The sequence below is a fragment of the Myxocyprinus asiaticus genome, chromosome 21 (genome assembly GCF_019703515.2).
Source record: "Myxocyprinus asiaticus isolate MX2 ecotype Aquarium Trade chromosome 21, UBuf_Myxa_2, whole genome shotgun sequence".
Classification (NCBI taxonomy): Eukaryota; Metazoa; Chordata; class Actinopteri; order Cypriniformes; family Catostomidae; genus Myxocyprinus; species Myxocyprinus asiaticus.
In genome coordinates this window covers 27,735,290-27,762,897 of record NC_059364.1, presented here as the reverse complement: position 1 = coordinate 27,762,897, position 27,608 = coordinate 27,735,290, and the positions used below count along the sequence as shown (strand labels likewise).

General features: G+C 39.2%; 1 protein-coding gene across 2 annotated transcripts in view; it reads right to left on the bottom strand.

The window, feature by feature from the left end:
• gfra1a (gdnf family receptor alpha 1a) overlaps positions 1-27,608 on the bottom strand; it is a 148,676-nt gene that overhangs the window by 10,929 nt on the left and 110,139 nt on the right. For both annotated transcript variants that reach the window (XM_051648614.1, XM_051648615.1), the window contains 3 exons: positions 13,164-13,515; positions 7,081-7,190; positions 5,362-5,496 (listed from right to left, as the gene is read on the bottom strand). In XM_051648614.1, the coding sequence (XP_051504574.1) occupies positions 5,362-5,496; positions 7,081-7,190; positions 13,164-13,515 (597 nt within the window). The remainder of the gene's footprint in view (positions 1-5,361; positions 5,497-7,080; positions 7,191-13,163; positions 13,516-27,608) is intronic.

Sequence of the window (27,608 nt, the reverse complement as noted above, 5' to 3'; positions counted from 1 at the left end):
TCGCATGTGCTTTATGCTCTGTACTTGGTTCCCTGTGTTTTTGTTTGCTTTTTGTTTCTTTATTAAAGCTGCATTTAAATCCTCATTTCTCGCCTGCCTCGTTACAGTCTCCATCATGCTAGTCTTAGTTCTGGTACAGCGACACACTTTTAGAAAAGCTAAGGGAAAACATGAAATAATAGTTCACCCAAAAAGGAAAATTCTGCCATTATTTACACACTTATGTTGTTCCAAACCTGTATGACGTTAGGCAGATTTAAGGACTACGGAAAGCATCAACATTCTTTAAAATGTATCCTTTTGTGTTCCATAGAACAATGAAAGCCATGAAGGTTTGGAACAACATGGGTGAGTAAATGATGACAATTTTCATTTTGGGGTGAACTATTCTTTTAAGGGATTCAATAAATGAATGTATGAAACAAACGGAAGACAACATTAAATATAAGTTTCTTTTGAGTACTACCTCAAATATATATATATATACTACCCTACATATATCAATTAGATCACTGTGAGAGAGTGTAACCTGATATACGGTCCATACAGAGTAATATGTTAGATAATTAAACAAGGGGTATGTAAAACTTAACAATGCAAATATGCAATGTGATGTTTAAAAGTCTGAAAGACTAGTTGTTTACATGATCGAGTGACTACAAGGATAGTTATTGATAACTACTGAACCTTATCAGTAAAAGTAAAGGTATTACATAATGTTCAGTTTTATTTGGCTGCCCTGTGCCCTTTAAGATGTGAATGACTGGAAATCACATTTATTTTCCCAAACTCCCCCCACCTTTCCCAGAACTAGGAACTGCCCCTCATTATATTGACCTCTGACAAGCTCTCGCTCTTTCTGCAATAAAAAAAAAAAAATCGTACAGTGTTCAGCACGCTAGTCCATGTCTTCGAAGACTTGATTTTTAACTTAAGTAAATGTGGTTTGTGTGAGTATATGTGTGTTTGGTTTGAATATGTGCTTAGTGTAGTGCAAGCAAATTACATTAGAGAGCTTTATCTAAGCCTATAGTTGTTTAAAATGAGAAATGTCTAATCTGAGAGTTCAGTTTTCTCTATGAGACACAGGGACCACCCTTATATTCCCTCTGCTGCTCTTTCACTCTGTCACTTGTTTGCCTCATATTTTCTTTTTCACTAACCTTTTTTTTTCCATCTGAAGTTGTTCAAACACTTGATGGGACCTAAACTCTGAAACTGAGATTAATTTTCCCTTTGAATTTGCCCTTCCTTTGGCAGTTTGCAGTATTAGCTTTTCTACTTCACTAGTAATCAACTGCACCCACTTGTTTTAGCACCCAATTTAATAAAGTAATTATGCAAATCAGTTAACAGTTTAATCTGTACGACTCTGTTTGAAAACTTGTAGGTCAGCTCTGAGTGCTAGGTTGTGGAGGATGCAGCAGACTACCACGATCTGGCATCCTTTGCACTGACTGTTGTTTTTTTAAATGCTGAAGGTGTTACAAAGTTTAAAACGCTCTTAGTTATCATTTGGTTAATAACTGCGGCCGTGACCACTAGAAAATGTAAGCAAACATCTCTTTTAAATGAAATTTAGTTTACTACTAGCTTTCCGTGGGTGGCAAGAGTGCGAAGATAACAGGCAAACAGCGCTGAGTGTTGTGAATAAGGCACAATCCATAATGAGCGTAATTTGCATAGAAAGTAGGTGTATTACTTCAACATGATCACATGGTAAACTGACATCTGGCTTCTGAATGTTCATTTACCCTGAAATCAAGCCCATTCTGCCGAATTACTGACAAGCGCCCTGCGTGATCAGACATCTTTGCATCAACTCAAATACCTTTCCCTCTAGTGCTACTGATAGCATGGTGCACCAGCAATCTCCAAGACACAGGTTCTGGTCCCATAGAAACCAGGAAGTAATTGCACTCACATAAACAATGTTGAGCAATTTGGAGGATGTATTTTCACTCTAAAATCACATTTGTACTCCCCTGACGGTTAGATGTAGGGTTAGGTTTTGGGTTGGGGGTAGGGTTAATGCAGTATGCATTCATGTTGACTGTATTACATAATTTACAAGTAAAAATAACCTAACCCTAACTTGCTTTTGGCGCCACCTGGTGGACATTTCACCTAAACAATACTTCCAGCTTCGGCCGCTGGGGGCAGTGCTTCAAATTTTGGTAAGCAAAGATGGATTTCAGCTAAAGAACTTTTAACCTCCTGTCACTAAATACACAGGGTAATCAGTCTGGACACTTAATTTAAATACTCGAGGTGCAGCACTATTTATTTAGCGCCTGGTTAAACTGAATTGCAAGTGGTTGGTGAGTTAGAAAAAGTAGCACAATTGTCTCTTTTGTGGTCCTTCCCTTCCTTTTTATATTTCTGTTTCCCTCTCTTTCCCTGATGTCTTTCTCATAAACAGCCTAATGCCTGCCCCTCTAATTTTATCATACTAAAATTAAACAGTTGAACAAAAACTTGTTGAATGTGCTGTTTGTTATTTTTAGACTATCTTTCTCCATCTCTCTAGGAAATACTGGAAAAGACCCACAAGGCTCTGAGCACTTTGATCATTATTTTGAGTTCTGACACATTTTCTTTACACAGACAACTCGATTCCTCACATGTGCATGTCTTGCAGTGAGTCATGTTCTCAGAGCCTCTGCTAATCCACCAGCTGATGCCTGGAGAGCTTCATATACACAAGGTTTTAGGACTAAAAGAAAGGAAACTGAACTGAAATTTCAGGCATCTACTGTGTGACATTTTATGGTGTTTATGAAAGAAAAAAAAAAGGCCAGTTTAAAATAAGTATGCCTTTTTGGAGTAAATAACATTTCCAGCAACAAAAATCCATAGTTTTACCTATAAGCAGAAATATAACAACATATCTAATCAGCAGATAAGTTTAGGGATGGGTGGATCGATTTTGAAATATTGATATGTATGATATTTATGTTTTTGCGAGGAGGGATCCTTAAAATAATACAATAATATTGATACTAATTAATTTTATTATTAAACAAGTCATTTTATTATTAACTTAGCATTAAATATCATTGCATAAACATAAATGGTGTTAGCAAATAGCTGTGTTGGAAAAGAGCTATTTCTCCCTTCACTCACCTTGGCATCATTCTGTGAAATGTTTTCATTTCACTAAATAATAATGATGCTAAATGTGACATTTATTTATTCATTAATTTATTGACATTGATTTCACATAATTTGCTTTTTATTTATTGTTAAAGATGATAGCTTTGATCTATAATGTTAAATGGCTATAAATACCAATTTTATCCTTAGAAATCAAAAAAGTCCATTCAATCGGTAAAGATATCGGATAGTACTTGTTTTTGGATAGAAAAGAAAGTATGTGGTATAGCCCATCACTAGATAAAGGAACCATGTTTCTGGGAAGTATTCTAATTACTGGGCCAATGCAGTTGGGTATTTTTCACCTTAAAGAGGCACCAAACTCAATAAGCATATGTATGGTGATAGTGAATGTTGGAAAATATTTATAATAATGCTTGAACAAACTTGATGTTATCTCTTCTACACCACTATGCCGCTGTAACTCATCTCTTTTCTACACAAGTCCGTGCTGAGGATGACTCTTTCCAAGGGCAGACAGACGCATAGCGCTCAGGGGCTAGTGTAGGGTGTGTGGGCCAAAGCGCTTTGTCATAGCCGCTTAAGCACCCAGATACTGACGGCGCTGGGAACGAACCCCCAGAACTGTCAGGATGCCTTAAACTGAAATCCCGTAATGAGACACAAGAGAACGAAGTAATGAGAAACAGAGAGAGAGTGAGAGAGGGAGAGAATGAGAGAAAGATAGGACAATAAAGAAGCAGTTTAACCCAGTTTAACCTCCTGAAGAGTCTCCTTCAACATCTTCTCAAAGCCCTCGGCACAAAAAGAAACAAATCAAACTTAGCTCAGACCACTCACAGATATGCTCTTCCTACAGAGAATCAAACCTGCCCTACTACAGTTCTATTTGCCTGAAAGTTAACAATTTTATTTTAAATTTGAGTTAAAGCTGAAGTGTTATATCTCTGTCACTAGCGTAAACCAAATAATATAACCAAAAATAATGACTATTTTCAAGGAGGTTTCCTAAACGATTACCACCCAATCACCTCCAAGCTTAGACCAGCAAGAATATCTATACTGGTTGACTGGTTTATGCTGGTTTATGCTGGTTTGATGCAAATCTAGCTGGTGGACCAGCATCACCATGCTTTCAACCTGCATAAAATGATATACATGATACTTCAAATGAAGCTGGTTGACCAAAGAAGGGTTGCTGGTTAAGCTAATTAAAAAGCCTGGTGGAGACACCAGCGCACCGTCATCCACAACATTGCAAATTTGGTATTTTCAACAACCTGCTTAGAATAATGTCTTTTTTTTTTTAGCATTGCTGGGACTCTCAAAAGCCCTCCCTGAAAACTGATATTAGCACTTTGTCTTCATGCCATGCTACAAGTTGGCTGGATCAAAAGGAAACACTTGGTGCAGTCAAGAAAGTGTAGCAAGCAAGAGAGAAGTGGACATAATAAGATAGAAGAGGCTTTTAAGAGGAAGAGGTAAACACCAGCTGACAGGCAGACAGCTAAAAGCTTTGGAAAACAACGTGAAATCTGAAGAGATGGACAGAGCAAGCCAAAAGAAGAATGAGACAAACAGACAGTTAGGAGGGAGATGGCATGGATGAAAGCACAGTGGTTAACAGAGAGAAAACTAGAAAGGAAAAAAATAAAAAAATAAAAGAAGGTACAGAGAGTTTGACTCATAAAATTCACACATCTTTATATTTCCCACAGGAAGTACTTTAGTACTCTAAACCTGTCTAAATGGGGTCTCATTTTTAATTTTGTGATTGGATACACTGTGTACACTGATGTTTCTGTGATACCTTGAGGTCCAATTCATTGGACAGCAATTTGCATCAAAACAGTTCATGGTGTTTTTCAGTCCGTTGCAATAACAATGCTCAACACTCTGGATAAATTTAAAGTGCGTTCATACAAGACACGTTCTTCCTTTCAAAAAACAGTTTTAACTTAACACAGCATCATAAAACTGTGACGCCCATAACGAAAAACGTGATGCAAACAGCCAGAGAAATCATTCTGATGCATATAGTCCAACTATTCAAAAAATGTATTAAAAGTATTTAGTAATAAAGAAGAGTACATGGCTATTTATCTGTGAAGTATTCAAGTAGATGAAATCAAAATGCCCGTCCCTAAGTAATACATGCATACAACACAACTTAAATGTTACTTTATTCAAATGCACATGGAAGCAGAATGGCAAGGGAGAGTCAGGGACAGAAAGGTAACTCACGTAGGCAGGCATTGTCAGTGAAGAACTCTGTAAATCTGTCACATTCCTCTTTGCTGTTGCCACTGCTGCTACAGTCGCAGAATGGAGACACACTGATTTTGGGGGAACGCAGATAATTTGGGGTCATAACCGTACCTGAAAAACAAAAACACATGTTCGTACATTCTTCAGGAATTTAGTATTTTAAAATTTAGAAATTTTAAAGGAATATTTCACCCAAAAATGAAAAATTAAGCTAAGCTTTAAAACATTAACTTGACATGTTAGATAAGGGGTTATCACGTTCTCACTGAGCCTTTATAAAAATAATCATTTCGTCACAGTCTGCCTCATAAAAATTGTATTGTCAGGCTGTGACAGTGTTATCCTACAGAGAAACACAATCTCCCACTGGTAGAACATCAACAGAAGCTAATCACAGATTAATAGCTGCTCTGCTGTATTCCCATGTGTCCAGCTGCTGTTGCTGTGTGGTGTGCAGACGACTTTGGGAAGACATCCAAAGCAAGAGACTGAGCACAAGAAAGAACTGACAGAGCAAATATGATGTCCTCAACTCTTTTCTTTTCCTCCCCCCCCCCCCCCATATACAGTATACACTGTATCTCACTAGAGTGTATGGAAAGTACTGGCAGTCACTTCAACCAGTTATAGGGAACAAGGCATTACACTACAAGTGCAGAATGCAGACTGTGAGACCTATCAGTGAATCCAGGCTTAAGCATACACTCACTGAGCACTTTATTAGGAACATGTGTACACCTACTTATTAATGTGATTATCTAATCAGTCAATCATGTGGCAGCAGTGCAATGAATAAAATCATGCATATACGGGTCAGGAGCTGAAGTTAATGTTCACATAGCCCATCAGAATGGGGAAAATTGTGATCTCAGTGATTTCGACTGTGGCATGATTGTTGGTTCCAGATGGGCTGGTTTAAGTATTTCTGTAACTGCTGATGTCCTGGGATTTTCAAGCACAACAGTCTCTAGAGATTACTCAGAATGGTAACAAAAACAAAAAAACATCCAGTTCTGCAGATGAAAATGCCTTGTTGATGAGAGAGGTCAACGGAGAATGGCCAGACTGGTTCGAGCTGACAGAAAGTCAGCGGTAACTCAGATAACCACTTTGTACAATTGTAGTGAGCAGAATAGCATCTCAGAATGCACAAAACATCGAACCATGAGGCGGTTGGGCTACAACAGCAGAAGACCACATCGGGCACTTTATTATTACCATGGATTTCCTAATAAAGTGCTCGGTGAGTGTATATTCTAAACATAATCCATGGGTTTATATAAAATGTTTGTGTGAATAGACAAATAGTACAAAGGTATGAAATGTAATAAGTAATGTGTAAGCTGGGACCCAGCATAAAAACTATTACTGTACATATACAGGAGCTGGGACAGAGAATAGGATGTTGAGTTATGAGACCTAAATTCAAGTCCGTTCAGTTTAATTAAATTAAATTGTATGTTACTTTTCACAATACAAATTGTACCAAAACAGCTTCACAAAGAATAGTGCCTTATAATCCCCAGCAAACAAGCCATGTTTATGAAAGTTAAGGAAGAATCCTTGGGAGGAATCAAGACAAGAAGAGGTATCCTCCTCTGGCTGGCACATATATAAACACACTTATACAAGCAAAGATACATGCACAGATGTTTTGTATAAACTAGATTTTTCCAAGTTACAGGACAGACTCACCAATGAGACCAGAGTATGACAACAAGCAGCCAGCATAGTTCTCCTTCAGACAGCCTGAGAGAGAGCGAGGTTCCGGCTGACAGTTAGTGAAAAAATCAGCCAGGCGAGACCTAAAATATCACATATGTATATTAATATATCTACTCTGGTACAATGAGAACTAACATCACCTTATTAAAATAGATTTTGAAACAGAGCTTGCAAGGCAGAGAAAGTATAAATTTTAAGTTTTAGGTAAGATTAGGTTTTAGGCTTTAGTTCTTTGTAAATGAAATGCTTCTGTTGTCATGAGCTCAGACTCTCAGCATGTGTCTTACTTTCAGTCAGCTACACACAAGAATCATCACACAGGTTGCATCTGAAATCACATACTGTCAAGGATTGTACTGCATTTGATGAAAAACGTGCTTCTCGGCAGTTAACATAGTATGTTCTTTAGGTATGCAGGTGAGTAATTTGAATGCATTCCAGATATATTTCTTTCAGGGATGCCTGCATTATCCTGTGACTCGAACTTATGACGTAATTACAACAACCACGTAAATAATTTAATCTGGATTTGTTAAACAAGTACAATTTAACCACAAGGAACATCTTTCTTTGTATCACTTACAGTTAAAAAGATTCACCCAATCTGTGGTTCTCCGCTGTTCTTTTTCTATTTTTTTAATTTTTTTAAATTAATGCAGCGTTTTGAATATGACATCTCCTCAGCTACTCTTTTATGAACACTCTTTTATAACACATTGGCATACTGTTTTTGGCATACTATTTAGTAGGGAAATATGCATATTTGGATGCAGCCATAGTCACTGCTCAGTTTAAAAGCGCTAAATGGTTAAATACAGTATATGCAAGGAATACTAGACCAATCACAATTCAGTATGCAAATAGATGTAATAAAGAAGATAAACTGCAATTCACAATGCAAATATTTTGATGGTGTTGTCGCTGTAAGTCAATGGGATTTTTTCAAAATCTTACATTTCTTAAAAAGTATAAGTTATACTAATAATACAGTTGTGATCAAAAGTTTGCATACCCTGGCAGAAATTATGAAATTTTGGCATTGATTTTGAAAATTTGACTGATCATGCAAAAAAAACTGTCATAAATTGCAATTAGTGTCTGTGTATAAATAGTCAATGAGTTTGTTAGCTCTCACGTGGATGCACTGAGCAGGCTAGATACTGAGCCATGGGGAGCAGAAAAGAACTGTCAAAAGACCTGCGTAACAAGGTAATGGAACTTTATCAAGATGGAAAAGGATATAAAAAGATATCCAAAGCCTTGAAAATGCCAGTCAGTACTGTTCAATCACTTATTAAGAAGTGGAAAATTCGAGGATCTCTTGATACCAAGCCAAGGTCAGGTAGACCAAGAAAGATTTCAGCCACAACTGCCAGAAGAATTGTTCGGGATACAAAGAAAAACCCACAGGTAACCTCAGGAGAAATACAGGCTGCTCTGGAAAAAGACGGTGTGGTTGTTTCAAGGAGCACAATACGACGATACTTGAACAAAAATGAGCTGCATGGTCGAGCTGCCAGAAAGAAGCCTTTACTGCGCCAATGCCACAAAAAAGCCCGGTTACAATATGCCCGACAACACCTTGACACACCTCACAGCTTCTGGCACACTGTAATTTGGAGTGACAAGACCAAAATAGAGCTTTATGGTCACAACCATAAGCACTATGTTTGGAGAGGGGTCAACAAGGCCTATAGTGAAAAGAATACCATCCCCACTGTGAAGCATGGTGGTGGCTCACTGATGTTTTGGGAGTGTGTGAGCTCTAAAGGCACCGGGAATCTTGTGACAATTGATGGCAAGATGAATGCAGCATGTTATCAGAAAATACTGGCAGACAATTTGCATTCTTCTGCACGAAAGCTGCGCATGGGACACTCTTGGACATTCCAGCACGACAATGACCCTAATCACAAGGCCAAGTTGACCCTCCAGTGGTTACAGCAGAAAAAGGTGAAGGTTCTGGGGTGGCCATCACAGTTTCTTGACCTTAATATCATCGAGCCACTCTGGGGAGATCTCAAACGTGCGGTTCATGCAAGACGACCATAGACTTGCAAGACGAATGGGCAGCTATACCACCTGCAAGAATTTGGGGCCTCATAGACAACTATTACAAAAGAATGCATGCTGTCATTGATGCTAAAGGGGTCAATACACAGTATTAAGCACTAAGGGTATGCAGACTTTTGAACAGGGGTCATTTCATTTTTTTCTTTGTTGCCATGTTTTGTTTTATGATTGTGCCATTCTGTTATAACCTACAGTTGAATATGAATCCCATAAGAAATAAAATAAATGTGTTTTGCCTGCTCTCTCATGTTTTCTTTAAAAATGGTACATATATTACCAATTTTCCAAGGGTATGCACACTTTTGAGCACAACTGTAGTTAACACACCAACACTGGTGGCCAAAAGTTTGGAATAATGTACAGATTTTGCTCTTATGGAAACAAAATTGGTACTTTTATTCACCAAAGTGGCATTCAACTGATCACAATGTATAGTCAGGACATTAATAACGTGAAAAATTACTATTTTTAAATTACAGAATCTTTTTTTCAGAACTTCTTAAACTACTTCAAAGAGTTCTCATTAAAAAAATCCTCCACGTGCAGCAATGACAGCTTTGCAGATCCTTGGCATTCTAGCTGTCAGTTTGTCCAAATACTCAGGTGACATTTCACCCCACGCTTCCTGTAGCACTTGCCGTAGATGTGGCTGTCTTGTTGGGCACTTCTCACACACCTTACAGTCTAGCTGATCCCAAAAAAGATCAATGGGTTTAAGATCCATAACACTCTTTTCCAATTATCTGTTGTCCAATGTCTGTGTTTCTTTGCCCACTCTAACATTTTCTTTTTGATTTTCTGTGTCAAAAGTGGCTTTTCTTTGCAATTCTACCCATAAGGCCTGCACCCCTGAGTCTTCTCTTTACTGTTGTACATGAAACTGTTGTTGAGCATGTAGAATTCAATGAAGCTGTCAGCTGAGGACATGTGAGGCATCTATATCTCAAACTAGAGACTCTGATGTACTTATCCTCTTGTTTAGTTGTACATTTGGCCTTCCACATCTCTTTCTGTCCTTGTTAGAGCCAGTTGTCCTTTGTCTTTGAAGACTTGTACATCTTTGTATGAAATCTTTCGTTTTTTGGCAATTTCAAGCATTGTATAGCCTTCATTCCTCAAAACAATGATTGACTGACGAGTTTCAAGAGAAAGCTGTTTCTTTTTTTGGCATTTTTGACCTAATATTGACCTTAAGACATACCAGTCTATTGCATACTGTGGCAACTCAAAAACAAACACAAAGACAATAAGCTTCATTTAACGAACCAAATAGCTTTCAGTTGTATTTGATATAATGGCAAGTGATTTTCTAGTACCAAACTAGCAATTTAGCATGATTACTCAAGGATAATGTGTTGGAGTGATGTCTGCTGGAAATGGGGCCTGTCTAGATTTGATCCAAAAAAAATTCAAAAAGTAATGTCGCTGTTTTTTTACATCAGTAATGTCCTGGCCATGGGACTTTTCCACTGCATGGTACGGCTCAACTCGGCTCGCTTTTTGGGGGTTTTCCACTGTGGATAGTACCTGGTACCTTTTTATTACCACCTCGGTCGAGGTTCCAAGCAAGCCGAACCGATACTAAATGTGACGTCAAAACCCTGCAGATCACTGATTAGTCAGAGAGAATCGTCACTACCAGCGTCATTGCTATAAGCTAGATGGCAGGTTAGCTTACCCTCGTGCGTCGTCTTTGAGCTAACACAGTGATGTTCTCGTCTGCTCTTTGGTGTATGATTTCCCAAACTCTCCTGTTTTTTTAGCGGTATTTTGTCTTGCTGCCCTCAGCCTCTTTTGAAACAAAGTTTGTCGTCTTGCTGTGAAAAACAGCCACATGTCGAGAATCAAGAACACCATTCCTTCGATATCCTCCACTGCTCCTTTGTGTGTTTGTGATGATGTCACTGCAGTAAAGGCAGCGCAACTATGACGATCAGCCTATAATCCCACCCATGCTGAGGCTGCACTAAACTGCAGTTGAAAAGCAAGCTCAGAAAAGTAAAGCGAGCAGAGTCGAATCGAGCCATAACGTGCAGTGGAAAAGTGATTAGTTGAATGCCACTTTGGTGAATTAAAGTACCAATTTCCTTCTGAAAAAGCAAAATCTGTACATTATTCCAAACTTTTGGCTGCTAGTGTAAGACTAAAATTTTCAACAAAACAGTTTGAATACAGTCTGTATATTAAGCAGTATAGTCTGAAATAATTGTAAAAAAGTAATAGTTATGATTAGGGGTTTAGAACAAATCCTTAACCAGAATGTTCAAGAAATATCAATTAAGGGCAGCCTTCCAAGCACTGTAATATGTTTTATTATGAATTAAAGAAAACATATGTTGCAAAATCTGTGTTTGAGAAACAACTGCACACACACACACACACACACACGCGCACGCACGCACACATAGACACATAATTTTGGCTGACAAAATAGCTGGAAGTCTCTCAGCAGTCTGTTGCAGTGTTTAAGACAGAGAGGGAAAGTGTAAATTAATGCGCTGTGCTCCAGACACATGGTGAGGGATCTCTGCACAAATACACAGAAGCCTTAGGTACAACTCACACCTAAGGGTTACACCAAGCCCCAGAAATTAACATTGGTACAAGACCAGTTGAGAGAAAGCAAGAGGAGTGGGATGGATAACAAGATAGAGAGAGCGAGAGATAGACAGACACTGAGAGACAGAATGAGAAAGAAAAAGACGAGAAGGAACTTCTGTAAACTGTAAAGACCCAGAGCTAGGTGCAAATATATTCCATTTATTTGTATGAGTGTCTAAGTGTGCCCTGAGAATGCTGAGCGGTGGCTGTTCTGATTGAGCAGGGTCATTAGCTGTCACTCTCTTTGAGCCTAAAGACGTTTACTTGCCAAAACTACATCCAGATTGTGCTAATGAATCCTTAACAAGCCACTTTGAGCACTCCTGAGGTCGACTCCTTCCAGTGCAAACCGGATTTAGGGCTGCATTTCTTATTGCTAGACTTCAATAATCACCTTGATTGTCCTCACAATTTGCTCTCCTGCCTTACCTTTGTAAATGCTTTATTTCCCAATAGAAAAGAGTCTGGCTGCTCGTGGGCAAGTGTGTCCCTAGTGGTGAATGTGTATTATTACAGGCAGCATGTTGTGATCTTGCCTCTCCCAGCTAATTTTGTGAGGCATTTCTTAGCACCAATAAATAGCTCATTTTGCACTGCCATGTGTTAATGCACACAAGATAATTTTTGCCATGTTTGAGTGCAAGTGTGTGTGTGTATGTGTATGTGAGAGAGTGTTCATACTGTTCTTAACTTTGTATCGACTTGATTTACTCTTTTTACTCTAACTATACTCTAACTTTACACTATAGAGCGAGATCCAACAGACTGAGATCACTAGTAAAATGCTTCTATGTTACATTTTTCTAATTTAATATTTATTTATCACAAATTTCAATTTGAGTGAAAAGTTGAAATGACATATGTCCATGAATTTCAGAATTTATTAGTATTAGGTATGCCCCTCTTTGAGGTGATATGGACTCCACCACAAGTGTGTGCAAAACTTGATGATCAATGCTATCCCAGCATGATTTGAGAATGTTCCAAAGAGCATATTGATATCTGACCTTTTGTACAAAAGAGTTATCAATGCCACAAATTGGCTTACATTTGATTAGTGGCCTAGAAATAGTGCAGAGTCCTTAATATCTCTGATTCATTTTACATTATAACAGTTTGTTTTATCTTTTATTTATGTTTTCAAAATCCTAAAACTTTGTTCATGTCCAGGTTTAAATTAAATCTTAAATCCCAGAATGTGGTCTCAGACTTTTGGACTCCAATGTATGCATTTATAATTGATTGCTGATTCATTACATTTAAAAACAATAATAACAAAATAATCTTAATGCATTTTCAATAACATTATACCTGCCCAAGAGCACAATATTTTGGATTGCCTTTAGTAGACCAATATGAGCTCATATTGCATTTCAGACCTGCAGATGTAGTTGGTTTTGCAGGAAGCTTGCAATGCCAGGCAGTTAGGCTTTTCCTTGTCCTCATACGAACAGGCTGGCACGATGGTCTGGCGTCTGCGCTCAGAACAGGCGGACTGATCTCCTAGAGGACAGGAGCAGTAGAGCATACTGTAGCTGTGCTTGGGAGGCACCTTGTCAAAGAACTGTCTCAGTGCCTTGTGGCACTTCCGCTTGTTGCATACTTCGGCCGTTGAGACCCGGCTTGTGCAGGGGCTTATGTAAGCCGAACGGTATTTCTTACAGGTGTCGTTTAAGTTGCAGGCCTTTGCAGCATTCAAGCAGTTGTTTTCCTTTGCCAGAGCTGGCTCACCTGCAAAGAGAGAGAGAGATAATACATAATATAACATGCATTGGTGCCATGTGTGTTTCTTAAGACTATAGTGTATTTCACTGTATTTCAACTGATGGGTATTTCATTGTGAAACTTTGTTAAAGGTGATGTAAGTGATTATTTTGGAATATCATGCATAAAATATCCCTAAACCTGACAGATCACTGTAATACAGTTGGTGTCCTCTTTGACAGCCCTAGGCTCTGAAAACAGTGGCCCACACTTTTTAGCTAACCAGAAAACTAGTCAATCAGCAACAATCTCTGCCTGTTGGGGTTTGCTGACTTTTGAAGCGTTTGACTTCATCTGCACCTCAACATACAGATCAACGAGATTTGCCAGTTACAGTCGAGGTGGAGTTGTAAAGGGAGCCATCAAATTGGAAACTTTGTGCTTCCCGTAGTATGCAACAGTATAGTGATCACATTAGATATAAAATTTGTCATTTAGACATTTTACATGTAGTACCAGAAAGACTATTAATTTAAATAGTTTATGTGCTGTTTAATACAGTGCATGTATGTACAAGAAGAAAGTCTGAGAAAAGGCAATATTATTTTGATACCAAAGGAGTCAGTATTTAAAAATAAGATTACATGAAAAGAGATTTTTACTGTTCTAAAAACACAAATTTGTGAAAGAAATGTGTGTGTGTGTGTATATATATATATATATATATATATTCTTGTTGCACTCTAATCTGTCTTGAATACTACCATTCTGATGCTAGTGAAACTTTGTAATGCAGCACTTTTCGTACCACTGTCTCCTTAAGATGAATCGCTTGGACTCAAGATGGCGCCGAGTATGGCTGCTGTGTTGCGAGCTCTGAAACAACATTGTAGTTTTTTGTTTGTTTTGTTTACAATTCTAATGTTTTTTGTCTTGGATGTTGTCTGCCTTATTGTCTACGACAGGCAAACACTTTTGGACGTTGGTTCTGCAATTACACACCATAAACCGGACTTCAAATTCCTCAATGCCGACCCGCTGTTTACAAACACGCCCGCGGAGCCCTTTGTCTGGGCTGCCTGGCCGCGAAAACGCAGAAGGAAAAGGGGAAACTGAGCCGCCGTTCTCATCAGAGTAAGACGTCATGCAAATCGACCCCCGCTACCCAGTATTCTACTAGCAAATGTTCAGTCTCTGGACAACAAGCTCTGCGAGCTGAGAGCGCGTATCTCTTTCCAACGAGAGAAGAGGGACTGCTGCATTATCTGCCTTATAGAAACTTGGATGTCTGCGGAGATTCCAGACTCAGCCATCAAACCCGCGGGGTTCTCCGTGCACCGAGCCGACAGAGCGAAAGACCTATCAGGTAAAAGCAGAGGTGGTGGTGTATGTTTTATGATCAACAAATCCTGGTGTGATCGGAGGAACGTACATTCTATCAAGTCTTTCTGCTCTCCTGATCTGGAATTTCTCATGCTTCTGTGTCGACCATTCTGGCTACCGAGGGAATTCACAGCGGTCGTTATCACAGCTGTGTACATCCCCCCACAAGCCAACACAGACCGGGCACTCAAGGAAATGTACAGGATTATAAGCAAGCAGGAAACCGCGCACTCTGAGGCCGCGTTCATTGTGACCGGGGACTTTTACAAAGCCAATTTTAAATCAATTGCACCAAAATACCACCAGCACATCAGTTTTAACACATGAGGGGACCGGGTTTTGGACCATTGCTACTCTCCCTTCCGGGATGGCTACAAATCCCTCCCCCACCCACTGTTTGGCAAATCAGACCACTCTTCCATTCTGCTTCTGCCCGCTTACAGGCAGAAACTGAAACAGGAAGCACCCACCCTCAGAACGATCCAGTGTAGGTCGGACCAATCAGACTCTATGCTACAAGACTGTTTTGATCACGCGGACTGGGAGATGTTCCAGTCCGCCTCCGATGACTACATCGAGGTTTACGCTGATAGCGTAACGTTTTTCATCAGACAGTGCATAGAGGATGTTGTTCCGTACAAAACAATACGGATCTACCCGAACCAGAACCTTTGGATTAATAGCGATGTTCACGTGGCACTTAATGCGCAGACCTCCGCTTTTAATTCCGGGAATGCGGAGGAGCATAAACAAGCAAGTTATGCCCTCTGAAAAACTATCAGAGCAGCAAAACGCCAGTACAGGAACAAGACTGAAGGACAGTTTAACACCACCAACTCTAGAAGCATGTGGCAGGGAATTAATATCATCACGGACTTTAAAGGGAATAAAAACTCCGTCGTGAACACTGCTGCCTCTCTCCCAGATGAGCGAAATACTTTTTATGCAAGGTTTGAGGGAAATAACACCGCCCTCGCAGAGAGAGCTCTCGTGGCCGAACCTACAGTGGTTATTTCACTCTCCATCTCTGTAGCGGATGTAACCCGATCCTTCCGACGGGTGAATATCAGTAAAGCTGTGGGTCCAGACGGCATGCCTGTACCAAAGCAATCCAAAATCACTTGCTTAAATGACTGGCGTCCTGTTGCTCTGACCCCCATCATCAGCAAATGCTTTGAGAGACTTATCAGAGATTACATCTTCTCTGTGCTGCCTCCATCACTGGACCCATTGCAGTTTGCTTACCACAACAACCACTCCACTGATGAAGCCATTGCATCTACAATACACACTGCTCTCTCCCACCTGGAAAAAAGGAACACTTATGTGAGAATGCTGTTTGTAGACTACAGCTCAGCATTCAACACCATAGTGCCCTTGATGAGAAACTCCAGGCTCTGGGCTTAAACAGCTCGCTGTGCAGCTGGATCCTGGACTTCCTGTCAAGCAGATGCCAGGTGGTTAGGATGGGCAGTAACATCTCCTCATCACTGACCCTCAACACTGGAGCCCCGCAGGGCTGTGTTCTTAGCCCACTCCTCTATTCCCTGTACACACATGACTGTGTGGCAACACATAGCTTCAATGCCATCATGAAGTTTGCTGATGATACGACGGTGGTAGGTCTGATCACTGACAATGTTGAAACAGCCTACAGAGAGGAGGTGTACACTCTGACATGCTGGTGTCAGGAGCACAACCTCTCCCTCAACATCAGTAAGACAAAGAAGCTTGTGGTGGACTTCAGGAGAAGAGAAAGAGAACACAGCCCCATCACCATCAATGGAGCACCAATGGAGAGAGTCAGCAGCTTTAAGTTCCTGGGTGTCCACATCACTGAGGAACTCACATGGTCCGCCCACACTGAGGCCGTTGTGAAGAAGGCTCATCAGCGCCTCTTCTTCCTGAGACAGCTGAGGAAGTTTGGAATGAACCGCCACATCCTCACATGGTTCTACACCAGCACTGTAGAGAGCATCCTGACTGGCTGCATCACCGCCTGGTACGGCAATAGCACCGCCCACAACCACAAAGCCCTGCAAAGGGTGGTGTGAACTGCCAGACACATCATTGGAGGTGAGCTTCCCTCCATCCAGGACATATACACCAGGCGGTGTGTGAAAAAAGCTCGGAGGATCATCAGAGACTCCAGCCACCTGAGCCATGGGCTGCTCTCACTGCTACCATCAGGCAGGCGGTATCGCAGCATCAGATTCGCACCAGCTGACTTTATGACAGCTTCTTCCCCCAAGCAATCAGACTTTTGAACTCTTGATCTCTCACAATCAATATACATCAGCACTGCACTTTATTAATCTTATTATCTCACACTGGACTGTCATAAATTATATTCTCTTAACAACACACTGGCAACTGACTATCAACTGACAGCCTGAATGTCAATACAGTACATTACAACCTACTGTACATCTTACATATACTATATATACTATTTTTTTATTGTATAATGTGTATTCTACATTGTGTGTATTGTATAATGTACATTGTATGTCATTATTTGTATATTGTGTTGTGTGTAATTATGTGTATATTAGATTTTAAATTGTGTTGTGTAAATTTGATGTTTATTGTAGATTGGTATATGTCTCATCACTGTCACGACTGCTATGTTGCTCGGAACTGCACCCAAGAATTTCACACACTATTGCACTTGTGTATATGGTTGTGTGACAATAAAAGTGATTTTTTTGATTTTTGATTTGATTTTATGATGTATTATTCCTCTTTTGTAAGTCGCTTTGGATAAAAGCTTCTGCCAAATGAATGCATGTAAATGTGTCAGAAATGAAGTTGTTAGAATAACATGGAATGCTTGTAACCATTGTCATCGGACAGTCTGGCCAATTGCGTATAAGCTGTATCGTCACAGCTCAGGGTACTTTGAAGGAATACGTTTGCTGTAATTTCATGGCATACATCATAGTGATGTAGCAGTGGCGCTGGAAAATCGGACAAAATTTCCAACAAAATTCATTAAATCAAGCCAGGTGCAGATCAGTCAGTGCTGCATGAATTCAAACACACCTTTTGTCTTTGGAAGGTGGGGTTTTGAAGCAAGAGCTGATTGTTAAAAATTGCAACAGTCGCTTACTGCACCTATAAATGTGCACTTTTTTGTATTTTTTGTTTATGTAGCACTGGCCATTTATGCTATATTTGGCAGTCGCCTATAGGGCTGGGTATTGATACAGATTTACAGATTCGATTCAATTCTGATTCACAAGCTCTCAGTTCTGTTTTTTTTTTTTTTTAGGTATATTTCAGTTATAATGTTCATTTTGCTTACATATGAAAGAAATTCTCTCCCAGCTAATGTTGTTAATTACACAGGGGACCTCCTAATTAGGGACATTACAAAAATACACATTTTACAAATTATATTCTATTTGTTTTTCATAATTTTGGTCACATTTTAGCTTTTAAAAAATTTACAAATACACGTATTCCATCAATAAATATGTAAATATTACATGTTTATTGTTTATTGTATAATTTATATTATTTGCAAGTATTTATATTGATTTGTAGAACACATGCTAAAAATCGGTACAGTCTCTTAAAGAAAACCGGCAAATCAGTAAAGAGCATCAGTAAATGAGTGCATCTTAATTAGAGAGGACTCGGGGACTGGGTAGCTCAGTGAGAATTGACGCTGACTACCACCCCTGGAGTCGCGAATTAGAATCTAGGGTGTGCTGAGTGACTCCAGCCAGGTCTCCTAAGCAACCAAACTGGCCCGGTTGCTAGGGAGGGTAGAGTCACACGGGGTAACCTCCTCGTGGTCGCGATTAGTGGTTCTCGCTCTCAATGGAGCGTGTGGTAAATTGTGCGTGGATCGCGGAGAGTAGCGTGAGCCTTCACATACTGTGAGTCTCCGCAGTGTCATGCACAACGAGCCATGTGATAAGACGCGCGGATTGACTGTCTCAGAAGTGGAGGCAACTGAGACTTGTCCTCTGCCACCTGGATTGAGGTGAGTAACCGCACCACCACGAGGACCTACTAAGTAGTGAGAGTTGGGCATTCCAAATTGGGGGAAAAGGGGATAAAAATAAAAAAAGGAGAGAGGACTCGAATGGCTTCTTTACCTCATCCGTACTATTGGTGATTAGAATTAAATGTTTGTTTTTGATAAACAATTGACTGTAAAGAAAAAAAAGGGTATTAAAAGAGACATTATTCAATGACAAATGGATTGCGAGGACAAAACTTTTACTCTTAACACGCAGTGAAAGGATCTCACTGTTGAACTTATTCTCCACTATACTGCTCAATCACTGGTGAGTGAAATCTGAACATTTACCAGCCAGTGGCTAATCACAAACATTTTTAGTTGCATAGTGTGAAATTTGGTCTCATTTGCGAGTGATTTACTCGCATTGTAGAGAGTTGTGCATATAGTAAATGATCAATCATGGGATTTAAGAATCAATATCGAGATTATTCAAATGAAGATCGTGATGCATCGGATCTATTTGTCTAGGACTTGTACTGACACCTAACGGTGTGCATGCAGCATTACGCAAAAGCAAAAGGTTTGAGTTACTGATGCCAATGTAGAAGTGCGCTTTTCAGAGTCGGCCATGCTACTGGCTACTGATACTGCTGGACTCTTCATCTCATATAGCCTAAGTACACATGATTTTAAACATAATTTTAACAGTAGTATTAATTTTTTCACACTTTATTTGTACAAATTTTAATGAGGGGAAAAAAGTAAAGTAGGTACCATAAAAAAAAAATAAGAAAAAGAAAGAGTGAAAAATAAAATGGAGAGAGAGAGAGAGAGAGAGAGAGAGAGAAAGCTCAAACAGAGTATGATGCTATCCACAGCTCCGAAACCCTTGCTCCACAGAAAATCTTTCATTTGAATAACCCACGGCACTGACAGGCAAGTGAATTAATCATCCTCATTTTCTGCAGGTCTGCCAAAACACAGAGGCTGTTTATAAAGGAACCTGTATTTCTTTTTTTTTTTTAGATATTCTTTTTGGGCCTTTAAATGAAACAGTGCTCATCCCTTTGGATCCCTGCAGCCTAAACAAACACTCATGCTGGCCGAACAGTGGAGTAATCAAAGCGGCCGGCTCTGCTCTGGTCTAGCCTGTCAGCTGCGGCTAATTGCTGGCTTTCTTACACATTCCACCATTAACTAAAATTTCTGGAGACTTTTTAGAATGGCTGAGCAACAGCAGCAGTTTGGGTTATAATGAGAGCCAATTATAAACTGGAGATGGGTTATATTAGAGTATGGATGGAGCATGTGTGTTTGTGTCTATTAGGGGGTGTACTAAGAAGATGTGTGTCATTAGGTAATCACCTAGATGAGAAACAATCTAGTTCATGAGGTAATGATGTCACTTTGGTCATGTAATTCACTGTGGATCAGACAGAAACTGCTAAAAACAGCTTAGATCAATTGGATCAGATAAAAGTCACCATCAAATTTGACTATATTTACTTTCTGGTCTTAATGTGCAGTATTAATTGTTCCATGTTATTCCAAATAAAAAAATTATAATATTCTCCTCTGAAACAACTTTCCTTTTCAGGTGACATATAAAAATCCTCCTTACTATTTCAGCGTTTCTCCTCCAATTACCATGCTCCATTCTTGTGTGCAACACCCACTTAAGAGGAGCCAATCAATTGCAGATGGATAAAAAGTCCTACCCTACATCTTTTCTTGTTGAATATCCCATTACATTTGGAAATACTTTAGATTAAGGAAGTAAAATGTGTTGCATTTCATGTTGACTTAAAATTCCAAGATGGTCTTCACTGGTTTTAGTTGGGCATTGCTGGCCTGTTGTTTTTGTTGCAGTATGACCAACTTGACCAATGCAGCCATGCTAAAACCATTATGAATGTATCCAAAACCTTATAATGGTAAAGAACAATAACATGGTTTTAAATAGCCATTTAAGCTGGACACCAGATTAATTTACAGTAACTGGTTTAGAGCAGGGATCCTTTGCTGTAAGCAAAATCTTTCATGATTGTGATAATGATGAAGATTAATATGTAGAAAATGTGTCCTAGATCAGTGTTCAGAGACAACACTTTCAGTCGGTCCTGCCAAACGCAGGTCTCATTCAGAGACAGTGTGAGATGCACTATGACACCTTGACCTTCTGTAGAATGATGTAAAACAACACCACCACACTCCATCTGCTCAGTGTCTGGACTGTAATTCAACACACACGCACGCATGCATGCATGCACACACGCATGCAGACACACACACACACACACACAAAGTCCATCTGCCCAGACAGCATCTGCCCATTCAAGCCTTGCAGTGCAGAAAAAGTCTCCATTTCTCTTTCCTCTTCACTCTCAAACCTCTCCGCTGAGTTCCACTACTGTCGCCTGATATCACCAAGAAGACTTAAACTGGGTGCATGTAATGCAAGTGTGTGTGATGTGCCCTCCTGATCTGGTGCCTCGTGGCTGACAAGAATAAAACACCTATTCTGTGGTTTGGAACAAGGGCTGCAGGTTAAATTGATCATGCACAGCTGTCTGTATACTTCAGCTCCACATGAACCCTTAGTCCCAGTTGTAAGACTAAAGAGACAGCCAAACAAACACTTACACATAGACACACACACACACACTTGGACAGCATGATTCGGTAAAAAAATAATATTATGAATATTTTGACACAACAATTTGCAATATGAAATTAAAACATTACCTAATGTTGCTCCTGTTTATAGAAATCAAGTCTAAAAGACTAAAAAGGCCCTGCAGCTGATAGAAAAAGTTACTCTTTAAGAGTGTTAACACTTGACTCCTCTTTAAAACAAGCAAATCCACACTTTTCTGTTTACCCTAAAGTGAACGGAGTAGATAAAAAAGCAGATTCTGTTGCATTTGCATTGTTCATGTCCTTGAAAATGGATTCAGATCTCTTTTTGGTCTACTTTAGTTGTGAGAGGGTCTCAGTCTACTTTTTACTCACGATGTTATTTTTCAGCAACTGGTCAACTTAAATATTAAATTATTGCAGTATAATTGCCCTAACACACACACAAACACAAACCATATAACCTTTTCAAAATCAATGATTATTTTGCACCAATCATAAGCATGCTAATGTGCACACATTAATAAACAACAGGGTAACAAATACATGCTACATACAGCCCTCCTTCCCCAGAATCCCCACACATCTAGGTAATGTAGACTCACAGTGGCCATCTGGTCTGGTTGGTAGAGCAGGACCCCTGCTCCAGTGCCTCTAGTCTCTGATACAGCCTCAAATTGATTAGTGTCTCCTATTTCCTTCCCCCATTTGCTCTCATTTTTAATTAGCCGGAGAATCAGTCTGAATAACGAACTTGCATGCAGCTGGGACAATCCTGGGGTATGTTTACAGGTCTGCTTTGTATTTATTTGGACCTTTGTTCTCCATCTGTTCCTTTTTTTTTTTTTTTACCAATACTCCTGTGATCAAGCTGTAGATGCGTAATGTCTCGCCCTCAGATGTAATGGAAAAATTGCATGAACAAATTCTTTGATACTCAAAAAGATTTGAAAGTGTCATGACTATTTTAATATTCTATTATGACTTGGGAATTTGATGTTTATTCAAATAGCACATTTCATATATTATTATTATTATTATTTTTTTTTTTTTTTTTTTTTTTTTAAAGAATGTTTGTTAAGAGCATAAAACAATGTCCTGTGAAGTAGGAGCCATGGTGCAGCAGTAAGAACATAGATTATTGACAAGTTGGAGCTGTGATGCTCACATGGGTTCGTGTTCCAGTAGCTCAACTGGTAAAGCAAGCAATGCCAAGAACATATGTTTGATTCCCAGCGAACACACATACTGATATAATGCATATTATGAATGTGTTGTAAGTTGCTTTGAATAAAAGCATCTGCCAAATGAATAAATGTAAATGACTGGATTACAAAGGTTTGAGTCTGGGCTGCAATGTGCCCTGATCCCCCCTCTTTCTCTAACTGTTCTATCTAATAAAAAGGCAAAGAGCCACAAAATAAAAAATTCATGAAAATAATTCACTTTTCATTTCAGTGCTAAGAAATGCATATAATGTATCAGTTCCAACAAAACATAATGAGACTTGTGCAAGGCACTAGTGTCACTTATTTAATTCTCTCTTGTCTTCTTCTTTGCTATTTTAACACTTTCTTCCCAGGATCAGACAACAGAGGTCTGATTAAATCTAATAAAAGCCTCACCACAAGGTTAATGGGAAATTTACTGTGAAATGAGTAGGGGAGGCCTGCACTCTCCTCTCATACTTTATTTGGAACTGTAATGTCACCAGCGATTAGTGGAGAGGTTGAGGATTTGATTAAAATTCCACCGTAATTAGAACCTGATGTCCTTTTGAGTGAATGCTCATTTGTGTGTGTGTGAGTCTTTCTTTGCTTTCAGTCACTGGACAATGGAAAAAGTGAATGAAGAAACAATTATAGAAACAGAAGCATTGTAATGGGGAATGAACGGATGGGAACAATTAACAAATATATCGACCCATTGGCTGTTGTGTGTCCATTCTGTTCCAGGTTCTCTCTCGCTGCGATTCAGTCAACAGATGTTTGTTTGTTTGTTTCTTAATGCCATGCCAGCTTCTATGGCTATTTTCATGGTGAAAACCATGAACATAGCTCATATGGGGTGTTTGATAATACAACTCCAATTCTGAAAAAGTTGGGACAGTATGAAAAATGCAAATCAAAACAAAAAGGAGAGATTTGTAAATTATGTTCACCCTTTGCTATATTGAAAGCACTACAACTACACAATAAATGATGTTTTTCCTTGTGAATTTAATTGTTTTTTGAAAATGTACAATAATTTCAAATCAGATGATTGCAACACGCTCCAAAAACGTTGAGACAGTAAAGTGTTTACCACTGTGAAACATCACCATTTCTTCTAATAACACTTATTATGCATTTGAGCACTGAAGACACAAGTTTGTTGAGTTTAGGAAGTGGAATTTCCCCCCAGTCATCCATTATGTAGGTCTTTAGCTGTACAATTGTACGGGGTCTTCGTTGCCGTATGGTGTGCTTCATAATGCGCCACACATTCTCAGCTGGAGACAGGTCAGGACTGTCAGGCCAGTCTAGCACCCATACTCTCTGCTAACACAGCCATGTACTTGAAATCCAGGCAGTATGTGGTTTGAAGTTGTCCTGCTGGAAAATGCAGGGACATCACTGGAAAAGACGGTGCTGGATGGCAGTATATGTTGCTCCAAAATTTTTACATATCTGTCTGCATTCATGGTGTTCACACTGATGTGCGAATTACCCATGCCATAAGCATTGACACACCCCTGGCCCAGACACTGGCTTTTGGACCTGACCCTAATAACAGCTTGGATGGCCCTTTTCCTCTTTGGCCCGGATAACAGGATGGCTTTGTTTTTCAAAAACTTTTTGAAATGTGGACTCTTCAGACCAAAAAACACAGTTTCACTGTTCTACTTTCCATCTAAGATGAGATAGAGCCTAGAGAAGTCGGCAGCGCTTCTGGACAGTGTTGATGTAGTGCTTCTACTTTGCATAGTAAAGTCTTAACTTGCATCTGTGGATAGAGTGGCGAGTTGTATTGACTAACAAAGGTTTACTAAAGTTATCCTAAGCTCATGTTCATGATGTCCATTACAGATGAATGCTATTTTTTAAGACAGTGACATTTGAGGTATCACGCGCATTCAGAAGTGGTTTTCGTCTTGCCCTTTACGCACCGAGATTTGACCAGATTCTTTTAATCTTTTAACTATATTGTGCACTGTAGAGGGTGAAATGCCCCAAATCCTTCCTATTTGTCTTTGAGGAACATTGCTCTCAAAGTGCTGGATTATTTTCTGAAGCATCTGTTGGCAAATTGACAAGTCTCGAATGATCCTTGCCTTGTTATTTCAACTCGTCAAATTTTTATTAGTCTTAAATTGCCCGTCTAAATGTTTTTGGAGCGTGTTGCAATCATTTGATTTGAAATGACTGTACATGTCACATATTCCCTGTTATTTGTATTGACTTTTATGTTGAAATTCTTGTTTAGTTCCCATGTTTCTGTTACCTGTTAGTTTATAGTCCTTTTGTAGTTTCATTTTATGATTGGTTTTCCCCTGATTGTTTCCACAGGTGTTCCTCGTTCCCTTGTTTGTCCCTGTGTCTTTAAGCCCTTGTTTTCCCTGTTTCCTTTGTCAGTTTTCACATGTATTGTCATGTTCTGTAACGGGTTCCCTGTGTTTTGTTTTCTGTCTTATTCTGAGTTACTTTGTTCATCTGCACTTAGATCCTCCATCCTAGCCTGCTGTGTTACAGTACATTTTCAAAAAACAATGAAATTCACAAGGAAAAACATCATAAAATGTGTAGTTGTAGTGCTTTCAATATAGCAAAGGGTGAATATAATTTACAAATCACTCCTTTTTGTTTTTAATTAGCATTTTTCATACTGTCCCAGCTCTTTTGGAATTAGGTTGCATAAGATAATGAGTGTGGATGATAATTCAAGGTAATCAGTCAGCTCTAAGGGGGCTAAGACCTCTGACAGAGCCCTTTACAGTAGTTTTGAACACAAAACTCCTTTATTTGCTGTGTATCTGATGAATTTAACAGACAAACGCATATAAATATATACTTGCTTCTGATGACTGTGTGATGAGATAAATATATCTGTAATAGGATGAAAATTACCACAAATGTGTAGTTTATTATCACCCAGAAGCAATCTCTCTGATACTAATTCAAAAAGCGCTAATTACCTCTTATTGCAGTATACTGTATGCATGTTGGTGTATTTCACCTATAATGGCAGAGCATAACAGCCCATTAATGCAGGTGTAAACTTGGTCCATAGAGAGCTCTCTTTCATGTAATATGTGTAAATTAGGTGAACCACAGAAGCCAAATGAATAGAAAAAAGGCCTTCTCTTTTTCATGCCATTTGGTTCACTGTAGTGCTTAATAAACTCCCTCTTTCTATAAACAATCCGCCAGTGTAATAACATCAAATGAAACTGTAGCAGTCCTATAACTCAAGACCTCTGTAATTGATCCCTGAAGCTCTCGCTATATCTCTTGCTCTCTCTTTCTATCAAGGTGGCATGCTCTTGGAGAAGGACATTCCTCTGAGATATTGCATTAGGATGCATTGGATTTCTGCAAATTGATAATATCCTAAGCAGTGATGTGCAGTGCATAAGCCAGGTACCCCTTCAACACAACCTTGCAGTCCTCTTCTATTTTTAGTTTTACTTGTTCCGTTGTTTCTATCATTATTTAATTTTTTTCGGAGGCTGCACTTAACAGGGGCCACTGATTTGATCATAAATATAATATGGGCAATAATTACGATTGCGCACAGCGCAGAAAAGTTGTCAATTAGTCCGTTCATTTGATGAAAATAATGAAATTTAGGATCGTCAACATAAAATCGTCAGTGGACTTAAAGACAGCTTGCTCTGTCTGTAGCTGAGACTTGTCACACTCAGGTGGAGATGGAAACACAACTGCATGAAGGGAAACCTTCTCTTTGGTGCAGAATGCTGACGGCCAACCTCCAAGGTGAAAATATTGCATTTGATTGGTCAGATTTGGTCACTCTGCTATTACAAATGAATTGCAGAACTCTTCAAAATATCCTCTAAAGGGGTACGCAGTTAAATAGAGTTGGAACGTGATGAGCAGTTTTGATTGGCTATCATGGATCGCTTACACTCCGTCAAACAGGAAAAACAATGCAAAGATATTTAAGGTTGTTTACAATAATTTTAAGTTTTTAAGTTGTATATTAGTGTATTTTAATGTATTTATTTATTAAATGCATTTACAGTTTTTAATAAACTGGGGAAAGAACATTTAATAAATGAAATAACTCTTTATGTCACCCCTTCTCTGAAGGGTTTGAAGGGGATGACTGCACGCCACTGATCCTAAGAAAGTGAGTAAAGGTGGGTCTGGACAAACTAAGTCCCTTTAAAGAAAGTCAGTTCACTTGGTGGCCATCTTGGTTATGTCCCTGGACAGCATTTTTTTCCCCCTGTAGGTAATAGACCTTAATCAGGCTAGCTCCATATTTTATTTTTGATGGAAATTAAAATGAGACTGTGAAGGATTGGTACTAGATCACATCTTGTTTTTGAGTTTTTTATCTTGATTTATGTTTTTTCAATGATTAGTCAGCTGAACCAACCAATTTACCAATTGTACAATCCACTGAAGAGACTGTAAGTCAGTCCCTCACAGCCTCGTTTGCATTCCCATTAAAAAAATAAGTATGGTGCTGCTCTGAATAAGTCCATTTAATAAATATAATTTCTTTAGTGCAAGTACTTTTTTTAGACTGGTCCAGTTAATGCACATGCATGTTCTACAGTAAACAAACTCTATCAAAAAGGTAATTGGCAATTTTAACTGAATGGCGAGACTACTGCCATTGCTTCTGCCGCCATATTGAGTGTTACAATTTCTCCCATTAATTTGACTACAAGTAGTCCATTCCCTTGCCCTCATCTCATGAGAGAAGTCTAGATCAGCCAGGGGTTGTGGGCGCTTAAAAATTGGGGGAAGAACATTATAGAGTACAACATAAATGTTACTGCTTTATAGCAGTGTTTCTCAACTGGTGAGTGGCAGGTCTGTTCAGACTGGGTTGCAGACAGCAGGGAAAGAAGAATGCCAGAGTTCATCCTTTATTGACATTTTCCGTGACC